Source organism: Citrus clementina, unplaced genomic scaffold, assembly GCF_000493195.1.
Source record: "Citrus clementina cultivar Clemenules unplaced genomic scaffold, Citrus_clementina_v1.0 scaffold_4, whole genome shotgun sequence".
Classification (NCBI taxonomy): Eukaryota; Viridiplantae; Streptophyta; class Magnoliopsida; order Sapindales; family Rutaceae; genus Citrus; species Citrus x clementina.
The window spans coordinates 1886705-1914377 of record NW_006262274.1 but is presented as its reverse complement, the minus strand read 5'-3'; the positions used below and the strand labels follow the sequence as shown (position 1 = coordinate 1914377).

Here is a 27673-nt window from a genome sequence, read left to right as displayed (position 1 = left end):
TCATCCACAAATGAGATGTAATATCTGTATCCATTCATTGAAAATTCAGGGGCTGGTCCCCATAAATCTGTGTATAAGAGTTCAAGTGGGGCTTTTGTTTTAATAGTAGTAATAGAAAAATGAAGCTGATGCATTTTGCCATATTGACAAGCATCACAAAAACTAATAACTTGGTTCGAGAGACAATGTGAGGGAAGATTTTTCACAATTGTTTGCAAAGCATGTTTATTTGGATGACCATATCTATTATGCAACAACTGAACTGATATTTTTCCAACTCTAGAAGAATTTCCAGAGACAGAACATGAAAAAGCTTCAGAAGTATCTTCATTATTCAATTTTGACACATAATTGTTTGACTCTTGGAGAGAGTTTACAACTTTATTATCAAAACAAAATGACAACATGGAACTCGGTTTAGAGAGATTGGAATTGTAGGCTGTAGAGTGAAGAGATGAGACATCAAGTGACAGTAGCTTGTAAAGACCACCTTCAACAATCCCCTGTGCCAGCAAAGTTCCCTCCTTCTTGTCCTTAATAAAGCACATGTTGGAACAAAATTCAATGATTATGTTATTATCTAAAAGAAGCTTAGATATACTGATAAGGTTTTTGGTTATTTTAGGAACACACAAAGTATTGGTTAAGGATAAATGTGTGCCAAAAGAAGTGGAAAGATAAGTGCAGCCAATATGTGTGATAGTGAGACCTTGACCATTTCCAACAAACAATAATTGAGTGCCATTATAAGGATTACCTTCAACCAGATTTTGCACATTGTTGGTGAGATGATGAGTGGCTCCACTGTCTAGATACCACCCCTGGTCAGCAACTCCTTCTGAGGTAGTCACATAAGCAGATCTCGGCCCTTGATTCTGCATTTGTGAATGTGGAATAAAATTTCTATTAAATCTGTTCTTACAATCAACAGCTGAATGATTTGGTTTAAAGCAAATTTGGCAGGTAATGTGTCCTCTGCCACCTCCTCTACCAAAGCCACCAGAGAATCCCAGATTTCCACCATTAAAACCACCATTTCCAGCAAATCCACCAGTATTTCCATTATAGCCACCAGTATTTCCATTAGAGCCACCTCCTCTTCCTTGATTTCCAAACCAGCCTCTCCCTGAGTTTTGTTCCATAAAGCCACCTCTGCCAGATCCATAACCTCCTCTATTGTTAAAGTTACCATTCCCATTTCTATTCACAAAATTTCCATTCCAATTTCCCTGGTTGTTGGTATTCCAATTAGCATTATTTCCTGACTTCTTCTGATTATTACCAGTTTGAGCCATATTAGCAGTAAAATTCAACTTAGTTTCCTTAGCTGCACTCGAATGATTACTCTCAAGTCTAGCTTCATGAGATAGCAACATAGAGTAAGCTTCATTGATGCTCATTTTAAGAACATTTGCCTCAATATAGACCACAACAGGATAATAAGGCTGTCCTAGACCTGAGATCAAATGTGTAACGAAGTCAAGAGAACTAACTGGACTTCCAGCCATTGCTAATTCATCAGTTACTGACCTTAGTTTACAGAAGTATTCAGTGATTGTCATGGATCCTTTCTTAAGGTTATTTAGCAACATCTTTAAATGCACTTTCTTAGCTACTGTTTCAGATCCAAATTGTTCCTCTAAACTCATCCAAAGTTCTCGAGAGGTTTTAGAATTTACCACAATGCTCAAGATCTCCACACTGATTGAAGATAAAAGCCAGCTCAGGATCATCTGATCTTGTCTTTTCCAAGCAGTGTAAGCAGAATTTTCTGAGATGATTGCAGCATCTGTGCTTGTTGATTCACCAGGCAGTAGCTGATTTGGACAGGTACGTGATCCATCAAGGAATCCTTCCAGATCATTTGCTCGAATGGCTGAGAGGATCTGAGACTTCCATATAGTGTAATTTGATCTGTCAAGCTTGAGTGGAGTTGCGAAAGTAAATGTTGAAATTGCGGAAGAAACATTTGTACTAAGACTTGAAGAAGCCATGAACTAGAAATTATTCAAGGCTCTGATACCAAATTAGAAATTGATCAGCTGCTTTGGAGTGTTTGTTTACAGAGAAAATTCAAGTGAAAGTGAGAGAAAATTCATTAAAGAGAATTTGTTTTTATTGACTTACTAACAGAATGAGATTACAAGTTTATATACTGCTTCTCAGAATCTTCTTAACACCTACATCATTTTCACGTGTTTGTTAACTTGCTAAGAAACAGAATAACAAACTTAAACAAGCTAACAAATGATTTGCTGACTGGACTGCCACGTCACTATAACTAACTTAACTAATTCAAACTGTCATCATCAACACATATTCTTATCAAGAATAGCCTGAAAAACGTGAGTTGATGATCTGCACTGCATGGGTTCGAGTGGCTGGGTTCGCGTCGCGTGGGTTCGAGGTTCTGGTGCTGGGTTTACTGCTGGCTGCTGCTGAGGTGGCGTCATGCATCGTGGCGGTGTACTGATAGGGTTTGTTGGAGGCTGCTGCTGTAGTGATTTCGCGTGACTGCTGGGTTTGCAAATCGCTACTTCGCTGCTTCTGGTCGTGCTCGTGGCTGCTGGATCCGGCGATGATTGGTCGTGGGTGCTATTGTCGTGTTGGTTTTGATCGGTTAGGTGATGGCTGCTTGAGAGATGTGTAAGAAGTGCAGACTGCACATCATTTAATTTTAGAGATTTTTTTTTTAAGGAGAAATGCAAATTATGAAGAAATATGTGCTATTAGAACGAAAAAAAATGGAATGATTTGCAGATTTTTTATTTGAAAAAGATTCATGCTAGAGAAAGCCAAAAGTAAGGAAAAAAAAGAAAAAAGAAACAAAGAACCATAGTCATAGAACAGCACGTGAGGGCTATCGAATGGTGCTTAAAGCACTCAAGAGTCAAGATCTAAGCCAAGTGGTGGTCAAAGCACTCAAGAGCCAAGACCTTGAGTGCTTGCTTTTTGCAATCAGATGATGATTTTGCAGGATGTATAAGACGCTTTTGCAATCAGTACTGGCTTGGAGTGTTTGCTGGGGGGTGTTTGCTTTTTGCAGCCGGCAGCTTCTGTTTCCTTGGAATGTTGAGTGGTGGCCGCTAGCTTGGAGTGTTGGAGAGCTGGAGGTGCGGCAGCCGGCAACAGTGCTTGTGTTTGCATACGAATATGATAGAAAATTAGGGTAAGTTTGAATTTTGGGTGTGTTATATTTATATTTTTTTTCTTTTTCTTTTTTTAACTTATCAAAACCTGGGCACGGATCCGGGTTCCGGGTTTTTGGTGCCATGACCGGAACCGGACCCAGAAGTATCCGAGTTTTAAATTTCAATAACCGGACCTGTATTATTTGTATATGCGGTCCGAGTCGAGGCCGGATCCGGTTCGAGTCGGGGCCGGATCCGGTCCGAGTAGGTTTTATTGGCACCGCCACTTATGTGAGTTTTTTCCCAACACCACTTGACGAAGTGAGTATGGGCGCACAAAAAAATCATGAATACTCATTAATTATATAGTGTTAAGTTATATCAAACTATAGTCTCATAGTTTTTCTCAATTTAGATTCTTCACATAAAAATTTATATCTCTTATCGTTTTGAAGTATGTTAGTTTAATTTCTACATATTTATTTGGGGTAATCCTCCTGCTTAAGTCATATAAAGAGAAAAGAATTAGTTGCAACTGATTACGTGGGTTCCCTTTTCAACACCACTTCGCGAAGTATGCATGGTTGTGGAGAAGAATCGCGAATACCCTCGTGAAAGAAGGAAAGTGGGTTGTGCCCATGATTTCGAATATAATAATATTAATGAATTAAATTTTTGCTATGCTCATATTGCAAGCATAAAATAAAGGTGACGTAGCATAAAATTTACCATTTATATCGTGCACTATGCTTAATAAAAAATGAATGCCCTTTACATGTCACTCTCATAAATGCATCCTTTATGAGTTTTGCATAAAAATAAGAAAGGTGCATTTTTGAAGTAATACTATTTTAATTTCTCAAATTACTTATGAGTCATTGGTTGTAGCCTGTGAGTGTCAATTAGTTCAACCAATTTAAAAAGTTTGGTGTTCAGATTTTACCTATATGGAATGAGAAGGGAATTAAGTTGAAATTACATTATAACTAAAAAATAAAAATAGTTGCAGTCTATGAATGGAAATAGATCTTGCATTTAATAATCCGAGAAACATACAACTAAATAAAACAAAATGAATGTTTTTTGAAAAGGTTTACAATATGACGCAACTTTATATCGTCGTGGCCCATCTCCTATGTCGTCAGAAAAGTCAAGAAAGTCTATGCTGCTATAAAACAAGCACCCGTTGTAGAGAAAATGCAATCATAACAAAATCTAAAACAAACAGATATTCCACCAGTTTTTAATTAATTGGGCAGGTACTATCCAATTTGACTTCATAAGTCGCTCACCATCACGCCAACCTGAGATTGAGAAATTAAAAATAAATATTCAAAGACTTCGGTTTAGGAAGACTGGTGAAGAAGACACTTAGTTGATAGATACACAGTTAAGCTCCAAGTTCATGTACAGCTACAGATTTTTTCTGATAGGTTTACCACTGTATTTTGACCTAAATATATATTGAGATTTGAAACGAATGTTTGTTTGGTATAAAATGGTTGAAATTAATGTTTGGACCCAAGACTTATGGTGTTTGAACACCATGAAAAATCACTGAGACGTCTTTTTAGTTTTGAAGGTTTCTTTAGGGTTTATAGAAAATTAAAAAAAAAAAGACAAAAGAAAGAAAAAAGAAAGTCCAGTTCTTGACTGGATTTACATACACAAAGAGTAGAATCAAGTGGCTTCTGGATTTGGGTGCAGTGAGTGAATGAAAATGAGAGAAAGTTAGGTTGGGGATGAGAGAACAACGGGCCGACTTGTCAGCCTTAAGATACGGGTCAAACAAGAATCGATGGTGCCATTTCCTTACAATTTAAGCAAATTAATTAATTTATTGAATCCTATTGAAATTATATAAATGTATCTTTCTGATCTCTTAGCCCTCCTTTTCACCACCCACTTTGATATAACACTTTAAAATCACACCCAAAGCAGATTAAAAACAAACCCTCTCATTCTCGCTCAATATAACTCCACTATTACAACTTGCTTTTTTCCGTTTTTTTTCTTTGACATATGTGGGAAGAAGATCGTGTCTTCTGTACATTAGTTAGGGAAAATTTTCTTTTGTGTTTTGGAAACATTACTGATTCATTAGGTAGAAGATCATAACAGATTGAGCTCAAATATCCAAGTACCCAAGACTACACTATGTGAAAGTAGATTTTAGAGGTTCCAACAAAATTTCTATAATTTGCATATTAACACACACAATTTGGCTAATAATTAATTTCATTTACTTATAGTTACACATTGGACATGATATATAAATTAGATTTCAAATGATAAATGCAGGTTGTTTAATAATTGTAAGCTTTTGCTGATCGAGAACTTCAATGGTGTTAATAAGATATATCAAGCATGTGTGTGCACACAATTCGAAAGACACCGGGTTCTTCTCTCTATCATGTATGTGATGACTCATGATCATAATTATTTAAGCACTTAGGCAATCTATGGAAGCGAGATCGAATATTCTTGTGGTTGACATGAAACAATATTTGGGAGATCCTTGAATTTTAATGCTTTCTATATATGAAAAAAAAATGTTGGTGAGATGTCTTTAATATCAGCACATGTTACTATGGATTATCCTGGTAATTAAGTTGCTAGCTACTAAAGATAATTGACTTATCTTGATGGTGTTCAATCTTTTTCTATGAACATAATTGAAAATTTAGTATAATTTTGAAGAGTAAGCTCTTTCAAGTGCTACTAAGCAAACTAGAAAGTTAAGTGTAGGCTACACAAAATAACATGAAGTGTTTGATATTATTGATCACTTATATACTTTGTCAATAATCAATTAAGTTTACAAAAACATTAGGCGAATCTAAATCAAACTTTTTACAGATTTTGAGACTTGAATTCTAAACTTCTTGCCTAACTACCCGATGAGAGCTTTTATCTTTTCATAATGTTATATTACAATCTTATTAATATTCACTATATTTATTACTAACAAAGCAAATCATATGATTCTTTTATAATTAATGTAATATAGATGTCTGGGCTCAAAACAAATGAGATCTACCATAAATAGTTCAAGGAATTTTTTTTTTCACATGTTACATACACAAATTCTAACTCCCCACCCCACTAAGTAGTCCGGTGAATTTTTTTAATTAAAGGTCATTTAAAAAAATGCCTACCCTAAAAATAATAGCTAAGTAGATTATTTTTTATTGCTTTTCCAATCAAACCCAAATTGATTGATTAATTATAATTTTGACAAGATGATCAATTGAATGTGGCTAGGCTACAATCAGCGAGTCTGCATTTGGTCTTACAAGCGATCTCCAAAGAGCACATTGCGGATTCTACACGGCGGTGTTGATATTAATTAAATTTCATTTTCACAAACAATATCCCAGATATGGTCATTCAAATGAAGATGGGTTCTTGATTTTGACAAGAAACTAACATGCCCTGCTGCCTTTATCAAAGCAAAATACATAGCTATAATCAATCATCATATAATTTTTCATCACTTTTTAATCAAACCCTTTTATCATCTTGTTTAAGAATTAAGGTTATTTAACAGAAACATATTGAAATTAATCAATTATGATAACATATTAAGAAAAAGAAAAAGAAAAAGAAATTAATAATAATAATAATAATAATAATAATAATAATAATAATAATAATAATAATAATAATAATAAATTTCGGTGTGTGTGGGTGTGTGTATATACATATCCTGAGAAAGAAAGCAAAAACCACATGCAGCCGTGAAAGATCATTAAGCAATCGAAGCAAAACCAGATGGCTTTGATCTTCAAAGTCAACACGTTTAAAGACAACACACGTGGGCAAGCAGTGACGGAGCTGGCATTTATACTTAACTCAATAACCTTTTATTCTCTCTCTCTCTCTCTCTCTCAATTTATACTTCATTGATGCTAGGCTAGCTCAAAGTTTTCTCCTCAACCTATAATTCTCCTCGTACTTGATCAAAACTAGCAGCAAAAACATCTCCCACAAACAAACAAAAATTAGCTTCTAATTTTAGTCTCTTTTACTCCCATCGCTTTTCAAGCTATTTCCTTCTTAATTAATCACTTCCCCCATCCCTTTCTCTCAATCTCTAAAAACTATATCTTGCCTTTTAAGTACTCTTTGCTCCTCTCATTTTCCTCTCTTCTTCTTCTTCCTCCTTCTCCATTTCTGAGGGCATGCCTGAATGTCCAGAGAAAGGTAATTAACTAATCATCAAATCTCTAAAAACACTAATTTTGTTTAATCCATTAACTCAATATTTTGTTTTCTCACGCCCTAAATTAATTAGTTCCTATTTTGATTTACATATATATATAGGGAGAGATTCGATGAGATAGGAAAAAAGATCAAGAGAGAAGCAGATGCCTCTTCTCATATGGGAAGAAGACACATGTTGGGTCCTCCTGGAACCCTAAACACGATAACACCATGCGCTGCCTGCAAGCTCTTGAGACGCCGCTGTGCTCAAGAATGCCCTTTTTCTCCTTATTTCTCCCCTCACGAACCCCAGAAGTTTGCCTCTGTTCACAAAGTCTTTGGCGCCAGCAACGTCTCCAAGATGCTAAATGTAACTATTTTATTAAGGGCTCTTTAACCTTTTTTTATGCAACTCTAATTAGATTTAATTTTTTGTTGATAAATGATAATTATTTTTTATGTGTTCATAATTAGGATGTACCCGAAAGCCAGAGAGCTGACGCCGCAAATAGTCTTGTTTATGAGGCTAATGTGAGGCTTAGAGACCCAGTTTATGGATGCATGGGAGCAATTTCAACTTTGCAACAACAAGTTCAGTGTTTACAAGCAGAACTTAATGTTGTAAGGAATGAGATTATAAAATACAAGTACAGAGAAGCTAGTAATGTTATGCCGTCATCTCATCATCCTCATCAGGTAGCTTTGCTTTCTTCTGGAGCTGTTACGGTTGCTGCTGCCCCATCACCATCTCTACATACGCCGCCGCCGCCGCCACCTCCTCTTCCTTGTACTCCCAGTTGCTCTTCTTCTATATATGCACAACCAAATACCAGCGCTGCTGATTATAGCACCATTTCTGGTGATCAAAACGTTTCGTACTTTGGTTAAATTATTGCTAGACTACTAATCAAGAATATCTCATTTATTTTTCATTCTCATAAAGAAAATATGTGGAATAAAAAGAGGAAGAGGATATTGATATTGGATTATTAATTTGGGATTGTTTAGATACTGAATCACAGTCTAATTAATCTATAAATCGAGTATGCTTTTTAGTAGTCGCTTTTTTTTTTTGGTTTCATTAATCTTCTTCCTAATCACTGTTTAATTTCCTGGTTGAACTGCCAATACTAACTTACCTTAAACTTTAGCAAATTAATTAAACCATATGCTTGATGCTTGTGATATCTTAATATGTGAAGTCATTTCATGTTTGGGATCTGGTTGAACAGAGAGTGTAATAGCATATGCTACCTTGTCTGTGCCATTAATGGATATTGATGGTATTTCAAGTTCCGGTGGAGCAGACAAAAGGTGAAGTTGTAATCATCCCAATGTACGTTAGTGAAACTTCTAAGAATCTGATGAGATTTGCAAATTAACTAGTTATCGGAAAAGCTATTCCCTTGGCTTATTACTTTTCTACCCTTCTAAATTTCTTCTTCTTCTTTTAATAATTTTTATTTTAATTAGATTATTTACATATATACGGCAGTCCTTTTTTCCTTTTCCACTACTGTTCACTGCTTATGAAGTATATATGTTTCAAGTGATGCCCCTTGGGTGCAATATTAGAAGGTAAGGGTTTGTGCTCAATGGGTGAAGTTTCTTATGATCTCAACCCGCCCAATTTCTTTTTTCTTTTTTTTTTCAAGTATATTTCTATTGATGCCTTTTTTAATTGAACGCTTTTTCGGGTTGTTTCCTTATTTTTAAACACTCATGTCTATTAATCATATTATTGTGGAAATTTTTTTCATTATATATATAATATTTGTAAGATTTAGGAGGTTAATTCAGCTATATTTTTGTGGGTACTTCTATAGTTCTCTTTTTTGTGTTTATCCTCTCGTTCATTCATGGTGGGTTTAGAAATTCATAAAACTAGTTGCAGACCATTTGTTGTTCGCAAAGTGAACGAAAATAATTATAATTTCTTGTCCCAGTTTGATAACCCATATTCAACGGAATATGGAAGAATTTGGTTAATGTTTTTTGTTAATTATTTATCGCACCCCACGAAATTAATTGTTCAATGTTATCGTTAGTTGGCCACATTATATATACATACTTAGATGATATATATATATATTTTTGCCAAAATGGTACGAGACTGCATGAGTTATCATTAGGTTATGAAAATGGTAATTTGGTATTTAGATTCCAAACAAAGTTATAGTGCAATTGCCAGTTTGCTACATAGTAAAGCTACGGCACATTGTTAAGTAGATGTGTGTGTATGTATTTGTTGAGTGGTCAATGATCCAGCGGCCAGCTATTTTATTTAAATATTAATAATTAATAATTTTATAAAATTCTGGGGTTTTCTTGGCGTGTGGATTTCAGCGGAGTTGGAAGGGGAATACAGAAATCTCAAGTATTGTTTAAACAAGCAAGTTAATTATCGGGAAATCCATTCACGATATCTCTCACATCTTCTATTTTATTTTTGTTTTTTTTTTCCGCTCCAATAATTAATGAAATCAATCTATTTCATTCAAGTCTCTATCTCTCTTAGAATCCCTAGAGATTGATGGAATTTGGTCTTGTGTCACGGTTGCGTGGACAAGTGGCTTCTCCATTCTCCTCTCGACTTTATACAGCTCATCTCGAGTTCAGTGTCAATAAAATTTTTTAACTTGGCAAAAAGAAAACATTTATATAATTAAATTGTCAATTTTCTTCTCCTTTCATGTTGGGTTAGCTTCGTTCATGAAATAAGAAACAATTGTTAAAAGTTTAGAAATAAAGGGAAAGAATTTAATGAACATGTGTGTATGCGAGGTTCATCAAAGAAATTACTGAATCATATACTAAGGTGATTGAGCTATATAATCATTCTGGCCCTTCACTTTTAAAATGTAAATTTAGGATTTTATAATGTTGTAAAAACTTTACATCTTTGTAAACTACCAAACAATTAGTTTTTATTTTTACAATTTTATAAAACTTAAATATACATTTTAAAAAATATAGGCACCCGCAATAAAAAAATACTCTGTGTGTTTTGACAAAGGAAATTATAGTTTTATGTGAATTAAAGAAAAGCACAATAATATAGTAGCATGGGATTCTATGATGTTGTTATAAAAATTACAGTATCAATAGTGTTATAAATAGGTACTATTAGATTTAATCAATGGTTCATAAAATTAGAAGTTAATTAAGATAATATTTTGATTTCAATTATTTAAAATTCAATATACTAGTTAACAAATCGATCAACCATGTTTTTTTAAAGATTAAATAATAAAAAAGAAATAAGTATGAGCTATCTAAACTTCTTTTTTTTTTAATAAAATGTATTTTAATATTATCAAAACTGAAACATTTGTATATTATCTTTTCTTTGCAAACTTGCCAGATTAATAAATATGACAACGATCGACTTAACTGAATATTAATCAATGAGTAAGATAAAAAAAAACTAATGAATAAAATTAAGAATTCAAAATTTTTAATTTGTTAAAAATTTAAGAAATATTTATCAATTAATTGAAATAAAATGATATCCATTAACCTTGAATATTACCTATTACCTATTACTTATTAAATAATTAGTTATTTATCTACTAAATTAAATCAATGGAGACGCTTAAAATATTTAAATCTAAGGGTTCACAATGATCCCATTGTTAGTACAGTAAAAATTTATATAACATCATAGAAAAATTCATAGGATAAATATAATAGATATAATATAACCTTAAAGGAATTATTAATAAATATAATAGTACCAACTTCTAAGCATAAACTCTTTAGATAAACTGGTAACTGAGCATGGTAATGAGTTGTCTGTGTAGATCCACAAGACAAACTTAAATGAACATTGCGAGAGAGAGGAAATATTAGAACTTAAATATTATTATTTAGGCTCTTGCCTTCGAACTTTTGATAAAGACTGTTAAGCTTGCATGTGAGAAAGAATGTTAGAAAAGTTTTAAATACTTTTGTCTGAACCCTTATCTAATAATAATTTAAGCTTTTGGATCTAATTGTTTTCTAAAATAACATATATATCCCTCTAACTAATTGTTAATGATTTTCCTCTCAGTTTCTTCCATTTAATTTGTTCTTTAAATTAACTTCATCAAAGTTTTACGATAACTACATTTACTATATAATGCTTCGATTGTATCATTTTACCACTAAAATCTTAACGCTGCTAAAAAATTGCTGTTTGAAAAATTTCAATAAATCATTTTCCTAGTTCTTTTCAGATTTTTATTTCTTCTCCAAACATCTGATTTATGAGTTCATTTTTTTGTTTTCTTTATTTAAGTTATTAGAAATTTTATTATATTAAAATATTTCGAAAATAAAATTCTAGGTTTTCTGATAGAATAATAGGAATTAAAAATTTTTCATGGATCTATAAACAAACTCATTCATAACATATTAAGCTCAATTATAATTAAACCAATTAAATATAATAATATAAAATTATATGAATTATTTTCGGAGTTTCATTATAATTGAACTCAATATGGTGAAATCAATTTGTACAAGTGAAAATAATATCATGAATTATTTTGATTATGGATGCATGAAACATTTTCAATTTCTGTTAGAAAACCTAGAATTCTATGTTGGGAATATTTTAATATAATAGAATTCTAATTTCTTAAATTAAAAAAATGGCTCATAAATTGGAAAACTAGTGAAAAGATAAAATTTTGTAAAAGAACTAGACAAATAGGGAAATAACTTCAGCTAAAAATTCCTAAAATACCCTTATGAATTCAATAATTTTTAAAAAGTATTAAAATTTTGGTGGTAAAATCATAATAGCTGAAACATAAGGTGGTAAAATGCGGTTATTAGAAAACCTTGGTGGTAAATTAATGTGTCAAAAAACTTTTAATGAGTATTTGATAATATTTAATAATACCAATACAATATAAAACTAGGCAGAATAAGCCCGACCTAGCATTAGTGGAACTTGGCTTTAAGAGAAAGGCTTGACCTCAACGCTGAGTCAAGATTTTTGGTAAAACTTATAATTATTTTTTTTAAAGAAAATTACATCTAATTACTTGATACACTCCATTTTTAATGTGATTAGGTTTAGGATTCTATATTTTACTAAAGTCTAGATTCAATCTAATAGCATTACGCTATATATATGTATATATAATTCATTCTCTAGTGCGACCGCCCTCATTTTTTTTTTCATATGAATACATTTTTAAACTATGGATTTAAGAGAATTAGTTTTTAACTCTTTTAAACCGCATGACTTTATAGTTCATTAAAAAATGTGCGGTTCAAAAGGGTGTCCGCAATTGAAAAAAAAAATGAGGGCGCCTGCACCTGAAAATGATTACACACACACATATAATAATTTATTAGTAAATTTCAGATTACTCTTCTTATGAATTGACTATTTTCAAATCGCCTCATTACTTTTTAAAACCTTAATTTACTCTTTTTTTTCAAAATACAAGGGAAAAATGGGGTGGATTGATGAATTTTTTTTTTGTCTTGTTAACAAAATTGGAAATAAATTGAGAGTTTTACAAGCAATAAGGTGATTTGAAGATAATAAATTCATGAGAGGTAATCCAAAATTAACCCTTTATATAAATATATGTTATAGAAAAATCTGTTGCAATTAAAATATTAATTATTTTTATCAGTAATGTGACATGGTGATTCAGAATCAGTTATATTTAGTTAGAAGGGATGATGACACGGCACTGATGTGATGTGCTGGCAAGTGGGGTGGAGTTAGTTATATAAGTTTGTTAGCTTGTTAGTCAGGTTGCAGCCCCGTTATAAATAGAGCCAAAAGGGGACTGATTGTTTGTCAAATTTGTGCCTTCGTTTCTAAGAGAGTAGAGAGAGCCAGAAGCAGTTGTTGAGCTGTCTCTTAACTGTAAGGCAAGATCGTCCATTAACAAGATCTCTGCTCATTTACAGCCGCGGATGTAAGCTCTTCAGCTGAACCACGTAGTCCTCTGTGTCCTCTGTTTTGATTTCTTATTTGTTCTTGTATCAGTCTTTTAATTAGTACTTTGCTGTATTAATTGTGATCCATTCATTATTCATTGGTTAGTTCACGTCCATTCCTGGTCAAATTAGATTATGTTTGAATTGCTGGTATTACAGATTCCATCCATTACAAATAATGTAATATTGTTTCAAGGTACAGAACAATTATCATTGCCGCGATTTTCTTTTATACGAACAACATATTACACGGTGGAGCAAAATTTAGACTTCGATTTGCTCATTGATACTGGGGAGGCCTCAGATAATTGCTTTTTTGATGAGTGTTGGCTCTACATTTTTTCAAGTATACGATGATTACGTAACCAAGAGTAGAAATTATCTAACTGTATTGTTATAATATATAATATTATAGTGCAATGTTATCATACTGCTACATTATATAGTGCTATAATAAAGTCTAGACTTTAGGATCAGATCAATTCTCAATAAAGAAGAGAGAGTGGGTTAAATGTCACAAAGCCAAACTTCCTAGGTCAAATTGGATTATTAAAAGCATATAGGGTAGAAAAAGAAACACAGATATGTATTAAAAGCCTAGTTCTTCTGAATTCCTAAAACCCCAAACACCACCCCCAATTAAACGATGGACGCACACCAAAACGGCTACCAAATCATTCACGACCCATGTCCGTTTAGCCCCACAACGAGGAAGGGACAGTGAAGAAATTTTTTTCTATTATATGGGTACGAGTACGGGTATTGACAGTCTCGCACTATATCCAACCCATTGACGTCCATCTTTTCAAGAGACTATATATTCTTGTGTTTTACATAATAACACAAGGAAAATGAAAAAAAAATTCTCCCATTAGTTAATTAAATTAATAATTTTTTTTTCATGTTTGAAAACTCATTAAAGTTCTTCAAAAGTTCTTAAAAAGAATTATTAATTTCCAATTCCATTTTCTTTTTCTTCTGTCATTTTATTATTAAAATAACTCAAAATTGATGAATAAACATTACTAGAAATAAAATGGTAAAAAAAAAGTTTAAAGATTTAAAAAACTGTAAACATAACCAACTAACAAAAGTTATAGTTAAATTAACAACAGTTTCAATTATGCAGTGACTACCGAGTAAATTAATATCGTAACAAGAGACGAGGCTAAACGTGACAAAACAAAATTTTCTGGGTTAAAAAGGATTACTAAATATGTATGGGGATTTGAAAAAAATAAAAAAAAAATATGAATAAAAGACAACTAAAGTGAAATCTGCAACATCTACATGGGTGTGTTCAATATTGTTTTCAAATCCTATTTTCTATTTTCTGAATTCAGAAAACACTAAATACTTGTTCGGTAGATCGTTTTTTAAAATGTAAAATTCATTCTACATTTTTAATAAAGAAAAAAAAATTCTTATTTTTCTTATTTTTTAGTACAATATTAAGTTTCAAAATGAACAATTTTCTTATTTTTTTATCTTGTTTGTTTTTCAATTGGTAATATTTATTTGCTTCCTACTCAATTAATTGCCTGCAAAATCTTGCACCAAAACCAGAACCAGAACCAGATGAACATGATACCTGCTCTAAATATATGAGGACTACTTCTTCCCGGACGGCCACCAAAACCACGCACACCCCAAGCCATACATCTACCGACTCACCGCAGGTCTTTTGCTTGGACCACTATCAGCCACAAGGCTCACAACCATCACCATTCCCAAACTCACCACCACCATCCCCCAATACCTCTCCTCTTATAGATTCAATTTTTGAGGTATTATTTTCTAATCAATCTAGTTAATTTGTTAATTCATATTATTATTTTCAAATTTCACGGTATATTCTGAGCCTGGACTCTTTCATTGTTGGTTATGCACGCTATTGGTCCTGTTACTGTTAGAATATTATTGGACTTATATAGAATTTGCAAAGCTTTGAAAATGAGTGACCTTCGGGTGTATATTTCATTAGTGCAATGTCCGTACGCTGATAAGTTGATCTGCCACCTCATGTTTTTCTGCACTACACTACAAGAGTTGGCTTGTTTATACGCAGACTGATATAAGATGTCCTTGAGTTCTTTCTTTTAACTTTTTTTTCTTTTTTCGAATTGGTATTTGGTAATATTATTTACTTGCTTCCTAGTTAATTTAGTTGCCTGCAATACATTGAGCCAGAAACAAATGAACATGATACCTACTATAAATCTGAGGACTACAATGATCCTAAATTACACATTGTTTGAGATATTTTTCTTCTGTAAATTCTGTTTGATATGTATTACTTGAACATGATTATAATATTACAATTTCACTATCATAAGACAATAAAAATCATAATTAATTTTTACACCGATTTACAATTCAAATTAAATACTATTTATTGATACTTGTTCATTCTTTTGTTAGCGTGCACCAACAGAATGGGGGAGTGATATGAAAAGCCAAGAAGATTTGGAGGGTATGAAAACTGCATTCCTCTTTGGATATGGTGCCTTGTTCAGAGAACAAACTTCCCCTGACATACAACTCAGACCTCGATGACGAGACTCCCATGCCTGCACACAAAGGCGTAGTCGTAATTATTTCTCATCTCTCACTCTATTTAATATTTCTCATTTATGTATTCATAGCTAGTTGCATATTGTTAGAGATTTTATAAATTGCAGACGCCTGTAGGAGAGAGTGATATTATTTTTTTTAAATATGTATTTGCTAAATGATATTTTTGTTGTGTCATGTAGGCTACAAGATAAAAAATCCTGGGCATGCCAGATTTAGATGGATCATGTGGACGTGGTGGGGTAGTCGAACTCCCTGAGAGTCGTTGGGAGTTTGCCTGAGGAGAAGATGCAGATATGGATGGCAAAAAAGTCTGGGTCGCCCCATCCATTCTCATGTGCTTTGAACCGGACCTTACATGAAGGGCCTACATAAGGGCTTAGGGAAAAACGTTTGGGCCAGACTTAAATCCTCTATTTTTTTCAAAAATAATTATAAATTAGAAAATTAAATTAAAATTAAAAAATAATAGAAAATTAAAAAAAAAGAAAGCTTAAATCCCTAATTTATATATCAACAATAAATCAAAAAACTTAAAATTATAATATTAAACTCTCTTTTAAGTATTAATTAACTAAGAGGGTGCTTCAGTTAGAGAATCCAGTATTAAAAAATTAAATATTTAAAATTTTATTTGCTTCATTTTCTTTATTTATAATTTTATTTTAATTTATTATTAATTATAACAACTTATTGATTATTAACTTATTTCAAATTTATAGTAATTAAAAAAATAAAAAAATAAGTAAAAGCCTAAACCCGACCTAGGCCCGCGATGGGCTCGGTCCAAGCTCGACCCTTTTGCTTCCCTTCTAATTGAAGTCTAGGCCTAAGCCCGCATTTTATCATCCCTAGAGGCAGAAACATATTATGACATTATTTAAGGTAGCCTACAAGTATGAAATCTAGTACTTGTGGGAGTTGTGTGCGCTCCATCACCTGTCGTCTTTCACTTCATCAAATGATCTTAAGGTTTTATATTTATCATAGGGAAAATATCTACTGTCCACCCGGTTTTTACACCTTTTTCAAAAATACACAATTCCTTCATTTTTTGGCTGGAATCCACCTGAAGTTACATTTTGTTTCACTTTTCCACTTCCGTTTGAAATCCGTTAAGAAAACTAACGGAAACTTTAAAAAAATCACCATTTTACCCCCAAAACGAAAATTATAATTTCACTTTAAAAATTACCAAAAATAATCAGATTAAATCTAATTATTTTTTCCATTGGTCAATAAAGAAATTAATTCCACAACCATCAAATGCAGGTTTTTTTTAAAATATGTCTGTAATTAGAATGCTAAATTAGAACAGTAGTATTAAAAATAGCTCAATCTCACAAATCATCAATTGAATTTAAGATAAGTAGAGTTTTGTTATTCATTGAATTATAATCTCTAGTAGTTAAGTTTTTTTGTACTTCATTAACGTACCAATAATGATATTCATCATTAAATCTTATTATTTTTGGCATTTTTTAGGGTGAAATTCTAATTTTCATTTTAGGGGTAAAATAGTCATTTTTTTAAAGTTTCCGTTAGTTTTCTTAACGGATTCCAAACGGAAGTGGAAAAGTGAAACAAAATGTAACTTTAGGTGGATTCCAGCCAAAAAATGAAGGAATTGTGTATTTTTAAAAAAAAGGTGTAAAAATGGGTGGACGGTGGATATTTTCCCTTTATCATATTATTGGAGGCTACATTGAAGTTGATTGTTGTACATCGTGCAGTAGTGTATATGCTGTGGGGAATTTATAGTCTTTATACAAGTATCCACTTATGCTTAAGCTGATTAGAATGGCATTAGTTGTGTGTTGCAAAACCTGAAGAGTTACTGGAGTCTGATCAATTAGGGGAGAATTTAAGGTTTGGTGTTAAGTTATTTCTTGATCGATGAAGTAATCTTTTATTTCTGTTTTGGTCGTGTTAACAAATACTTTTTTTCTCGGACTATGTTATGTTATGTTTCCATCTACTTTAGGTGTGGGGACAGTTGTTCCATCAAAATCTTAATTTGTGATGGTTGTGTTGTGTTTCTTTTTAGTGAACAAGCATTCTCGTGTTAACAAATCCTTTTGTTTCAGACTGTTATGTTATGTTTCCATCTAATTGGTTGTATTCTATTTTGGAAAGTTAGAGAATGTAGATCAATAGTTGCACTGGATCTGTTCGGTACTAGTTGGAAATGCTAAGTTGTTGTTTGTTTTTAATGTTTAACGCTGGATTGTACTTAAATTTCATTGATTTTACATTAGCTGTAATGTTTGGTAAAAATAACGGAATAAGATTGAGTTGAACCTTTTAAACTTTGCCCTTAAAATTTCCTTGCACAATTAATTTTTTTTCCTACAATTTAAAACCTTAATTGAACTTTTTTTTTGTACAATCAATTATTTGGTGTAAAAATTATCATCTAAATTTAATAATGAATTATATTTCTTGCTGTAAAAGAATTTTATAGTATTTGATACGTAAAAGAGTTGATCCAATTAGAGCAGGAGGGTGATGGTTCACATGCCAAGCTCCCATGAAGAGAGCTCGACAAGTACATCAAAACCGGTACATAAAATATAATACACACATAATATTTTTAATTTTAAATAATTTTATACTTCAAATATAATATTCTTTTAGTTAAAAAAAGAAAAAGAAAAAGGCATACTTAATTGTAATGGTGGAAGCTATCTCATAAGAGTAAAGATTTATCCCAAATAGAGCTCCTATAATGATGTATCTTTTGTTTATGGTAGACTTAAAACTTTATAATGCTCCAGGCAAACTAAAAAATGAAAATACTTTGGTGAAACAATTTACAACATCGGCACCATCCTTTTGAAACTTAATATATAAAAAAAATTAGCATCTTGATTGGAGAATATTGTTATGTATATATCTTCAATAAAACCAATAATTGTATTTATATTCTTCAATAAAACCGATAACCTTTAGCGTCCTCATTAAGGACTATATGTACCTTCCACACAATTATTTTTAAGTTTATGCTGAACAATATCTTAATTTGCAATTATACAAGTTTAGAATAAAATATGGCACTTCATGATCAAGACATGTATATCGTATTTTAAAGTGGAACAAATTTTTAATACGAAATACTTTTACTATTTCTATAGTATCAATATTATTCTGCTTGATAAATTCAATCCTTAAATTGAAAGAGATTACATCATTTTAAGATTTTTCATCTTGAATTTCATTCTTCTTAAGAGTCTTTTCCATTTTGATACCATCAACATTTTTTGCAAAGATTGTAAGTTTAATTTTTTATTTTTAATAAAATCACATAATAAAGTGGATAATGATATATCTCACTTATATGAATTTTCACCAAAATGATTATACTTTATAAATCTAGAATGCTATAAATATACAAGTATAGCAATGGTTTTACTTAGAATATATAAGGTGCAAGCTTTTTAATTTAGTCTTAGGTGCTTGTTTCAAGCATTTTATCCTTCAAGGATAATTACATGGATTCTTCTATTTTAATTGTGACATACTATAGTTTTAATTCATATTTTATCAGTAAATTTGATGACTTTAAGCATAAGGACTACAAGTTCAAAATTATTTATATATTGCTAATTAATTTTATGTCTTCTAGCATATGGACTATGTGTTCAATAATTTTCATTTTACTTATTTGAATCCAATTTGATCATTTGGTAAAAAAAAAAAAAATCATCCAATCAAGTTTGTCTTCCAATGTGCATCCGATCTGACTTGAAATATTCAGATCGAGACGGGTTATTTGCCCACCTCTAGAAGAATCTAGAGAACTTTTATTATTACATATAAAGAGCTTCATGAATTAATTACAACCTCTCAAGATATATATTGATGATCTAAGTTTTTACACTCATAATGTGTGTTAACATAGTCTAGCTAATTACACAACACATCAACTCAATCTAACTAATGACAACACGTCAGCAAATAAACTGTAATCGAGCGTGCGTTGCATTAATCTTCTCTTATGCTCAATTCTCACATTCATTAATAGTAGAATGGAAGGTTAATGCAGAATTTGATATGCCCTTCCTATTAAGCAAGATTAACAAACTCTGCCTAATATCACTTTTCAAGACTAATTCAAGTTGCGCACACACTCAGATGAATTAGATACACTCAATGAAGATTGAACAAGACAGAAACAAGCTAATTGAAAACGAACAAAGTAACAAGAATAAAAACAAAGTAAAGAAACAAGGAACCCAGAATTACGTGGTTCATCCTTGAATAAGACCTACATCCATAGATGAAAAAAATAGTGACAGCTTTTTAATGTTTCAAGATTTTGTTACTAAGATGCAGAGTAAAGATCTTATTTCACACGAATCACTCTCTATAACTCTTTAGAATCTTTAAAAAATAAGCAGGTAGACACAAATTATAATGACATAGCTTAACAACCTCAACTATTCCAAAATGTACAAATGATATCCGCATGTCCCATGACCGTTATAAGGTCTTGAAGCACTTTAGAAATCATGAGCTTGGACATTGAGTTTGTTTAGTTTTGTTATGACCAAAACATAACATATGACATCCGCATGTCATATGATATCCAGAATGTACATCCGCATGTCCCATGACCGTTATAAAGTCTTGAAACACTTAAGAAATCATGAGCTTGGACATTGAGTTTGTTTAGTTTTGTTATGACCAAAACATAGCATATGACACCATTTTGGATTTAAGTCGTCACGCTTCCCACACGTGACTTCATTAATAACAATTCTCACTGTTGAAATGATGTTATTTAATTATTGATATTTATATTCACAAACACTCAATAATTCTCCAATCAAACACTTGTACTAATTTATTCATTAACCTATGCAATTTAAAGGCTGCATATCCCAACCAAATCCAATCATTTCTTGAATTTAACCATTGGAACTACTTTTGTAAGCATATCAGAGGGGTTTTCATCAATATGTATCTTCACCATCTTGATGATTCCTTTCGATAATTCATTCCTTATAAAATGAAGCTTTATATCAATGTGCTTAGTTATCTCAAGGTGAGATAGATTTTTTCCCAAGTGCAAAGCGCTTGAGCTATCACAGAAGATGGATAGTGACTCTTGTTTCATCTCAAGTTTAGCCAACAATCCCTTGAGCCATAATGTTTGTATCTGTTGTAACTCTGCCTCCATAGTAGAAAATGCAACTAAATGTTGTAGGTTGGCTTTCTAATTAACTAAACAATTATTAAACACGAACAAGTAACATGTTAGTGACCTTTTTTTGTCTAAGTCACCAACATAATCAGAATCTACACATCCCCATAAAGCCTTTGTCATTTCCGGCTTTCCTTCCATATTTTTAACCATAATTCAGAGAGCCTCTCAGATATCTCATGATCCATTTTTTTCTCTTTTCCAATGTTCCTTGAATGGTGATGTCATATAAATGCTTACCACAGTTATAGCGTGTAAAATGTATGGCCTTGTGAAAACTATAGCATACATGAGGCGTTTAACAACATTTACTTACGGTATCTTCTCCACTTTTACTTTTTTATCTTTGAACTAGGACAATAAAAACTATTGGGTCTAAATAGCAGCCGGTAGAAGGGGTATAGACTTTTAATTAGACAAATCAAAACTTTCCAACACCTTCCTTATTTACTTCTCTTGTGATAAGAATTGACAATTCAGCTCAAAGTGAACACTAGTTGCCTTAAAATGTAACTAGAAATTATGCCTTCATATAAAGAATTGACCTTTCAGCTCCATGCGAATATTATGATTTTTTTATTGAAAAATAATTAAATTACTCAAAATCTTAAATTTTGAATTTAAGATCTCCAATATCATGAACTTTAAATTTTGAAATTAAGATCTCCAATCTAGAAAAAAGTGTTTTATGTTTACAAAAAAAAAACACACACACACACATATAGTGATTAAGACTGGAATATATGAGATCTTAACTTTATCTAATTGCTTATTATGCAGACTATTTTGTTTTTTGTAAATATAAAACAATGTTATCTAGATTGGAGATCTTAATTTCAAAATTTATAAGTTCATGATATTGGAGATCCTAAATTCAAAATTTAAGATTTTGAGTAATTATATATATATATCTGAAGCTAACTTAACGACAGTATATCATACATTACATCATGTACTCTGCATTTTCCCATGGTTTTTTTTACTGTGGATGCTAACTAATTTAGTGAAATACTTCAAATTTTAGGTTTGGGAGACCCATGGTATGCAAATTGTGCGCCACTTCTTGAGTTAAAAAAATCATGCCAATTTTTATGTATCTTTGGGAACAAAGACCTTGATAAGTGGACTAATGAGCGGTGGTCTAGCGTATGAAACGCAACAATTAATAACCTTCAATAGATTTACTTGTATCAGGATAACACTCACTATTACAAAATAATCAAACATGACTATAAATACAATAAATACGAACTTCCACCACCTTTTGCAAAAGAATCAGAACTCTAAAGGTGGTTGCATATTGCCACTATAACATAGATATTTGTGCTGGTCTTTTAATGTTATGTTTATTTCTTTTATCAATATCTTTATATTGGATTTGATATGCTGCATTAATTAATTATTTATGTATTGCATGCTTTGCATTTATAGCACTTACACTGAATATAACTAATTGATAAAAATAATGTTTGTAATTACATTTGTGTTAATTATAACCTCCTTATAGTAATAAAATTAATTTAGTCTTCACATCATTACTATAAAAAAGTTTTATTACTTGTTAATTTGCTCTTTTGTCTATAGCAAGTGTTAAGTTTGAAGGCTTTGTGAGTTATTCTTATGCTATCTCAGTATCTCAGAACTTTTGATTCACCATTGTTGTCCAATCATTGATTTTTCTCTTTTATGCTTCAGGGTGAGTAGAACCTAGTGTGAGGGAGTAAAATTTAGGAGAAGCTGAAGAACATAGCAAAGGACAGTCAGACAATTGTAAATGGTGACTGCTCCCAACTATATTTTTATTTCAACAAAGAGAAATGGTGGATATAAGGGTGTGGATGATTATGACCGACTTGCGATTATAAAGATAGTTGAGAAAAAAGATATACTGGATGGAAAACTTGAAGATCTAAAAAATATGCGTTCAGATTTTATCATGAGCTTCTTTGGATTAACTGAGAGTAAAGACAAAAAGGATGATACATTGTCTATGGAACCATGCATGATCAACATGAAGCTATTTTTTAAATATAAGTAAGATCCAAGCACAAAAATGATAACTGAAGAGGTTAAAAAACTGGTTAGGACTGCTGAGCAGGCCAGGGAGTCGAGCCAGGATTGTACAAGTATAGCATTGTAAGTTTACTTGTCTTTTTTTTTTTTTTAGCCTCAAGAATATATCTTGACATGCACTAAATTTGAATTTTCTGTGTAGGGATATAATCAAAGGCATTTCTTTTTTATATGAGTTCGGTCGTTTTCATGGAAATTTAACTCCAAATGAAAGTCCCAAAACATTAACAAAACAAACAAATCGAGGTATCTTATCCAAATTTCACAGCACGACATGGGCTACCATCGCGTCTCGCGTAGCCAATAGTTAACTCTCACATAGCTAGCCATCATTGTCCGTCAACTGCAGCCGAGCTTTGCCATCTAAGGCAAGTTTCTCTCTCTATCTTGGCTGCACTTTCTGATTTTATTTTTGTTAAATTTGTGGTCAAATTCTCTCTCTCTCTTCTGATAGGCTTGACCCAAAACAACATCTGGTTATGTTTTGTTTAAAGCTTGAAAATGGGGTTTTTGTTGATAAGTTCATTGGTTTAGTTGAGGAAGGACTGTAGATTCATGTCTTTGTTGAGGAAAGTGACATTTGGGTCAAACTTGTTTTTGATAAAATTAACATTCAATACCCAATGCATGCACCATAGGTGTCCCGCATATGGAGGAAAAAGGGAGCAAATGCTTGTATGAGAGCTGGCTAAAGCAGAATCTATAAGTTACAGATTCTGAAACTTAGCCTGCTCCCAGTTTCCAATAATATGCTTTCTAAAATTAATTAATTTGACTGTAATTTATGCATGTTTAATTTTTATTTGTTAAATTAAATTATATTAAATTATTTTTATGTAGAGCTTGAGAAATCTGCACTTACATCATTGGATTCATCAACTGTGGTAGCTGGAAGCTTTTACGAAAGAAGGGAGAAAAGAAAGTTATAGATTGGATTATTGAAAGCTTTGATTTTAATTTGCAGCAAATTATTCTTGTTAGTGGATTATTGGAGAGTTGTGTAGTATTTTGGTTGATGACTTGCATTTTAACTTTTTTAATTTTTAAAGTTAGCATTGAAAAACAAAATTGAATTAATTGGGTTAGCGTATAAAAGTGATGTTGATTTAAATAATAAAAACTGAACTAAACCGGTTCGGTTCGGTTATACAAAAAACCGAACCGAACCAAATTTTGCCCACCCCTTCAGTTATCTACTTTGATTATTGTGAGGTAAGGTTTGGCTTTTTAGTTTATAACTAATATTCTTTAGTTTTAAATTATAGTTTTTTTATTTTTAATAAATCTTTTCACATATTTATAGGACAGCTCCACGGAAAAGTCCAAATTTTCCTCTTTTCTAGTTCGACAAGAAGTCAATTCAATTTTTCATTGATGTGGTTGACACATTGAATGAAGAGCACTATATAAATATGAGTTTTCTTAAGGCTCTACCAATTATTCTTGAATGAAATGGGAAAACAAGTAGCCAAATGATTAAATTGTTTTGTAATAGTGAGTATTATCTTATACAAGTAGATTTTTTAAGGTTTATCAATTGTTTAATTTCGTATGCAATACCACCGCTCATTATCTCACTTGTCAAAATTCGTATCCCTAATGATAAATGAAAACATGCAAGATTTTTTTAACTAAAGAAGTGGCGCACAATTTGCATACCATGACTTTCTTTAACATAAACTTTGAAGTATTTCGCTACATTTGTCGAACTAATCAATTGTGTGAGAATTAAATTAGAAAAGGCTCATCAATTAAATCTACTTTTTTGCCTTTTGACCATAGAGAAATAATGAGACAATTTATCCATATTTTGATGATTGTGGCCTTTTCTAAAGTCATAACTCAAAACAATATATCTAAGTATAGTGCCAGTAGTCATGACTATTGATAAAAACCTACTACAACAAAATCATTAAAGAAAAACTAAAGAAGTTTAAAGCTGCTCTTAAAAGAATTTGAAATCATAGTACACAAAAAGTAACTTGAAGGAACCATGTGCTGCCAACACTACATGACATGAAGGCTCTTATTGTAATTAAATAAGTTAAACAATCAATCAGGACCACAAATATAATAAACACCAAAGTCCACCACTTTTAAACTTAAAAGAAAATATTCTCCAATAAACATCAAGGTCCACCACTTTTAGCAAAAGAATAAGAATGTTAAAGGCGGTGGACCTTGGTGTTTATTGTAGAGAGTGGACAATTTGTCCACGGCAAGTTGTGGTAAACGTGCGTATAAAGGAAAGCACATTTATGGTTGGGATGCGGTTGTAAAATTATTCCAACAAGATGATTTACTAGCGGAAAACCTAAAGATTTAAAGCATATTTATTTCAATTACATCATTAGTCTCTTTGGAATAAATGAAATCTCAAAAAATATTTTCATTAGATTAAGTGAAATCCCAAATAAAATGCAACTAGCAGTATTTATGGAATCTTGCGTGATCAGCCTCCAGTATTTATATATATATATATATAAAGTAGATTCAAGCACAAAAATGTTATCCAACATTTGAAAACAAGTTAGGAATCTCCTACTAGATTATATAAAAATAACATTATAAGTATACTTTTCTTTTTTTTCTTTTTACAATACATCCATACATGCACAATCAAAGGCGTCAGTTATCTACATGATTATAATTGTATTCATGGAAACTTAAGTTCAAGTGACGTCTTACTTATAAGTGGGGCAAAGAGGTGGTGAGCTAAGATTGAGTTGAATTTGACCAGTACGCGTGGTAAATAATTTATCCATTAAGATTTTTCAATTATAACTCCATAATATAATATGAAAGTTACATTGTGTTCTTTATCGTAGGCACGGTAAGTTGGCGACCACATAAAATCATATGTGTTAGTTCACTGTTATCATAAAGATCATATAGTTTTGGCCTTAGACTAGTTTTATTTTCCCTCTTCTCTTCTGGGAGCCATTTATACGTAGTTAGAAGTAAACAATTACGTTAGAATGAAATCAAAAAAGGCTCATCAATTAGATATACTCCTTTGCCTTCTGACCTTAGACAAGTAATGAGACAACTTATCCATGCTTTGATTATTGTGAGGTAAGGTTTGACTTTTTAGTTTATAACTAATATTCTTTAGTTTTAAATTATAGCTTTTTTATTTTTTAATAAATCTTTTCACATATTTATAGGACGGCTCCACGGAAAAGTCCAAATTTTCCTCTTTTCTAGTCCGACGACAAGTCAATTCAATTTTTTCATTGATGTGGTTGACACATTGAATGAAGAGCGCTATATAAATATGAGTTTTCTTAAAGCTCTACCAATTATTCTTGAATAGAAGAGGAAAACAAGGAACCAAGTGTTTAAATTGTTTTGTAATGGTGAGTATTATCTTATACAAGTAGGGTTTTTTAAGGTTATCAATTGTTGCATTCCGTATGCAATACCACTACTCATTATCTCACTTGTCAAGATCTGTATCCCTAAAGAAACATGAAAATGGGCAATATTTTTTTAACTAAAGAAGTGACGCACAATTTGCATACCATGACTTAATTTCCATAACATAAACTTTGACATATTTCGCTACATTAGTCAGCATCCAGAGTTAAACAACTATGGGAACATGCAGAAGCACATGATGTAATGTATGATATATTGTAGTTAAGTTAGCTACAAAAATATATATAGTGATTAAGACTACAATGTATGAGATCTTAACTTTATCTAATTGCTTATTATGTATAGTGTTGTGTTTTCTAGAAACACAAAATGTTTTTATCTAGATTGGAGATCTTAACTTGAATTTAAAGTTCTTAATATTAAGATCTTAACTTACGAATTTAAGATTTTGTGTTAATTAAATCATTTTTCAATTTAAAAAAACACCTTGATCGATAAAGCAAATTTTTTATTTTTGTTTTAGTCTTATTAACAACTACTTTTCTTTCCAAGTGAGGATGTTTCTACCCAAATTTGATTTATGATTTTTTTTTATTCTTTACTTTAGGTTCAGGGACATGTTCCATTGTGATGGTTATGATGTGTGTTTGTGTTTCTTTTTTGTGAATAAGCATTCTCATTCTAAATTTATAATCTATGTATTTCTGTTTTGGAAAGTTAAAGAATGTAGAACAATAGTTGCCCTAATCTGTTAAGTACTAGTTGGAAAGACTAAGGTCCAGTTTGTTTTTAGTGCTTAATGTTGAATAATACTTAAAATTTAATGATTTTACATTAATTGTCATGTGTTATGTAATCATGGATTTACCACCATTTTAACATAGTTCATTCGTGTATTAAGTTTAATAAGTCTGTAATTCATTGATTTGTTAATTAACTTAATGCAGCTTCTCACTATAAATAGCCATGAGAGTTTAATCGAAAGGCATTCCATTCTTATTATCTTTATTCAATATGAAAAAAGAATTAAGAGTCTTAATTTTTCTCTCTTAAATTTTTTTTATTAACTATGAGAAAAGAAAATAAAGAGTGAGTGGAAAAAGAAGAAAAATTGTATGGTATGTCGAAATATTTTGATGATCTTTCGAAC

The 27673-nt window shown here is 31.5% G+C and overlaps 1 protein-coding gene across 1 annotated transcript; it reads left to right on the top strand.

Annotated features, from left to right (window-relative positions):
* The first annotated feature begins 7037 nt into the window (after positions 1–7037).
* On the top strand, positions 7038–8268 carry LOC18044123 (LOB domain-containing protein 15). Its single transcript, XM_006435801.2, has 3 exons — positions 7038–7337; positions 7458–7707; positions 7812–8268. The coding sequence occupies exons 1-3, from the start codon at positions 7324–7326 to the stop codon at positions 8223–8225; spliced, it is 678 nt and encodes a 225-aa protein (XP_006435864.1). The 5' UTR covers positions 7038–7323; the 3' UTR covers positions 8226–8268.
* Positions 8269–27673: the final 19405 nt, after the last annotated feature.

Coding starts and splice junctions, on each gene's coding strand:
- LOC18044123 (XM_006435801.2), top strand. Junction 7,708..7,811: donor ACGTCTCCAAGATGCTAAAT/GTAACTATTTTA, acceptor GTTCATAATTAG/GATGTACCCGAAAGCCAGAG.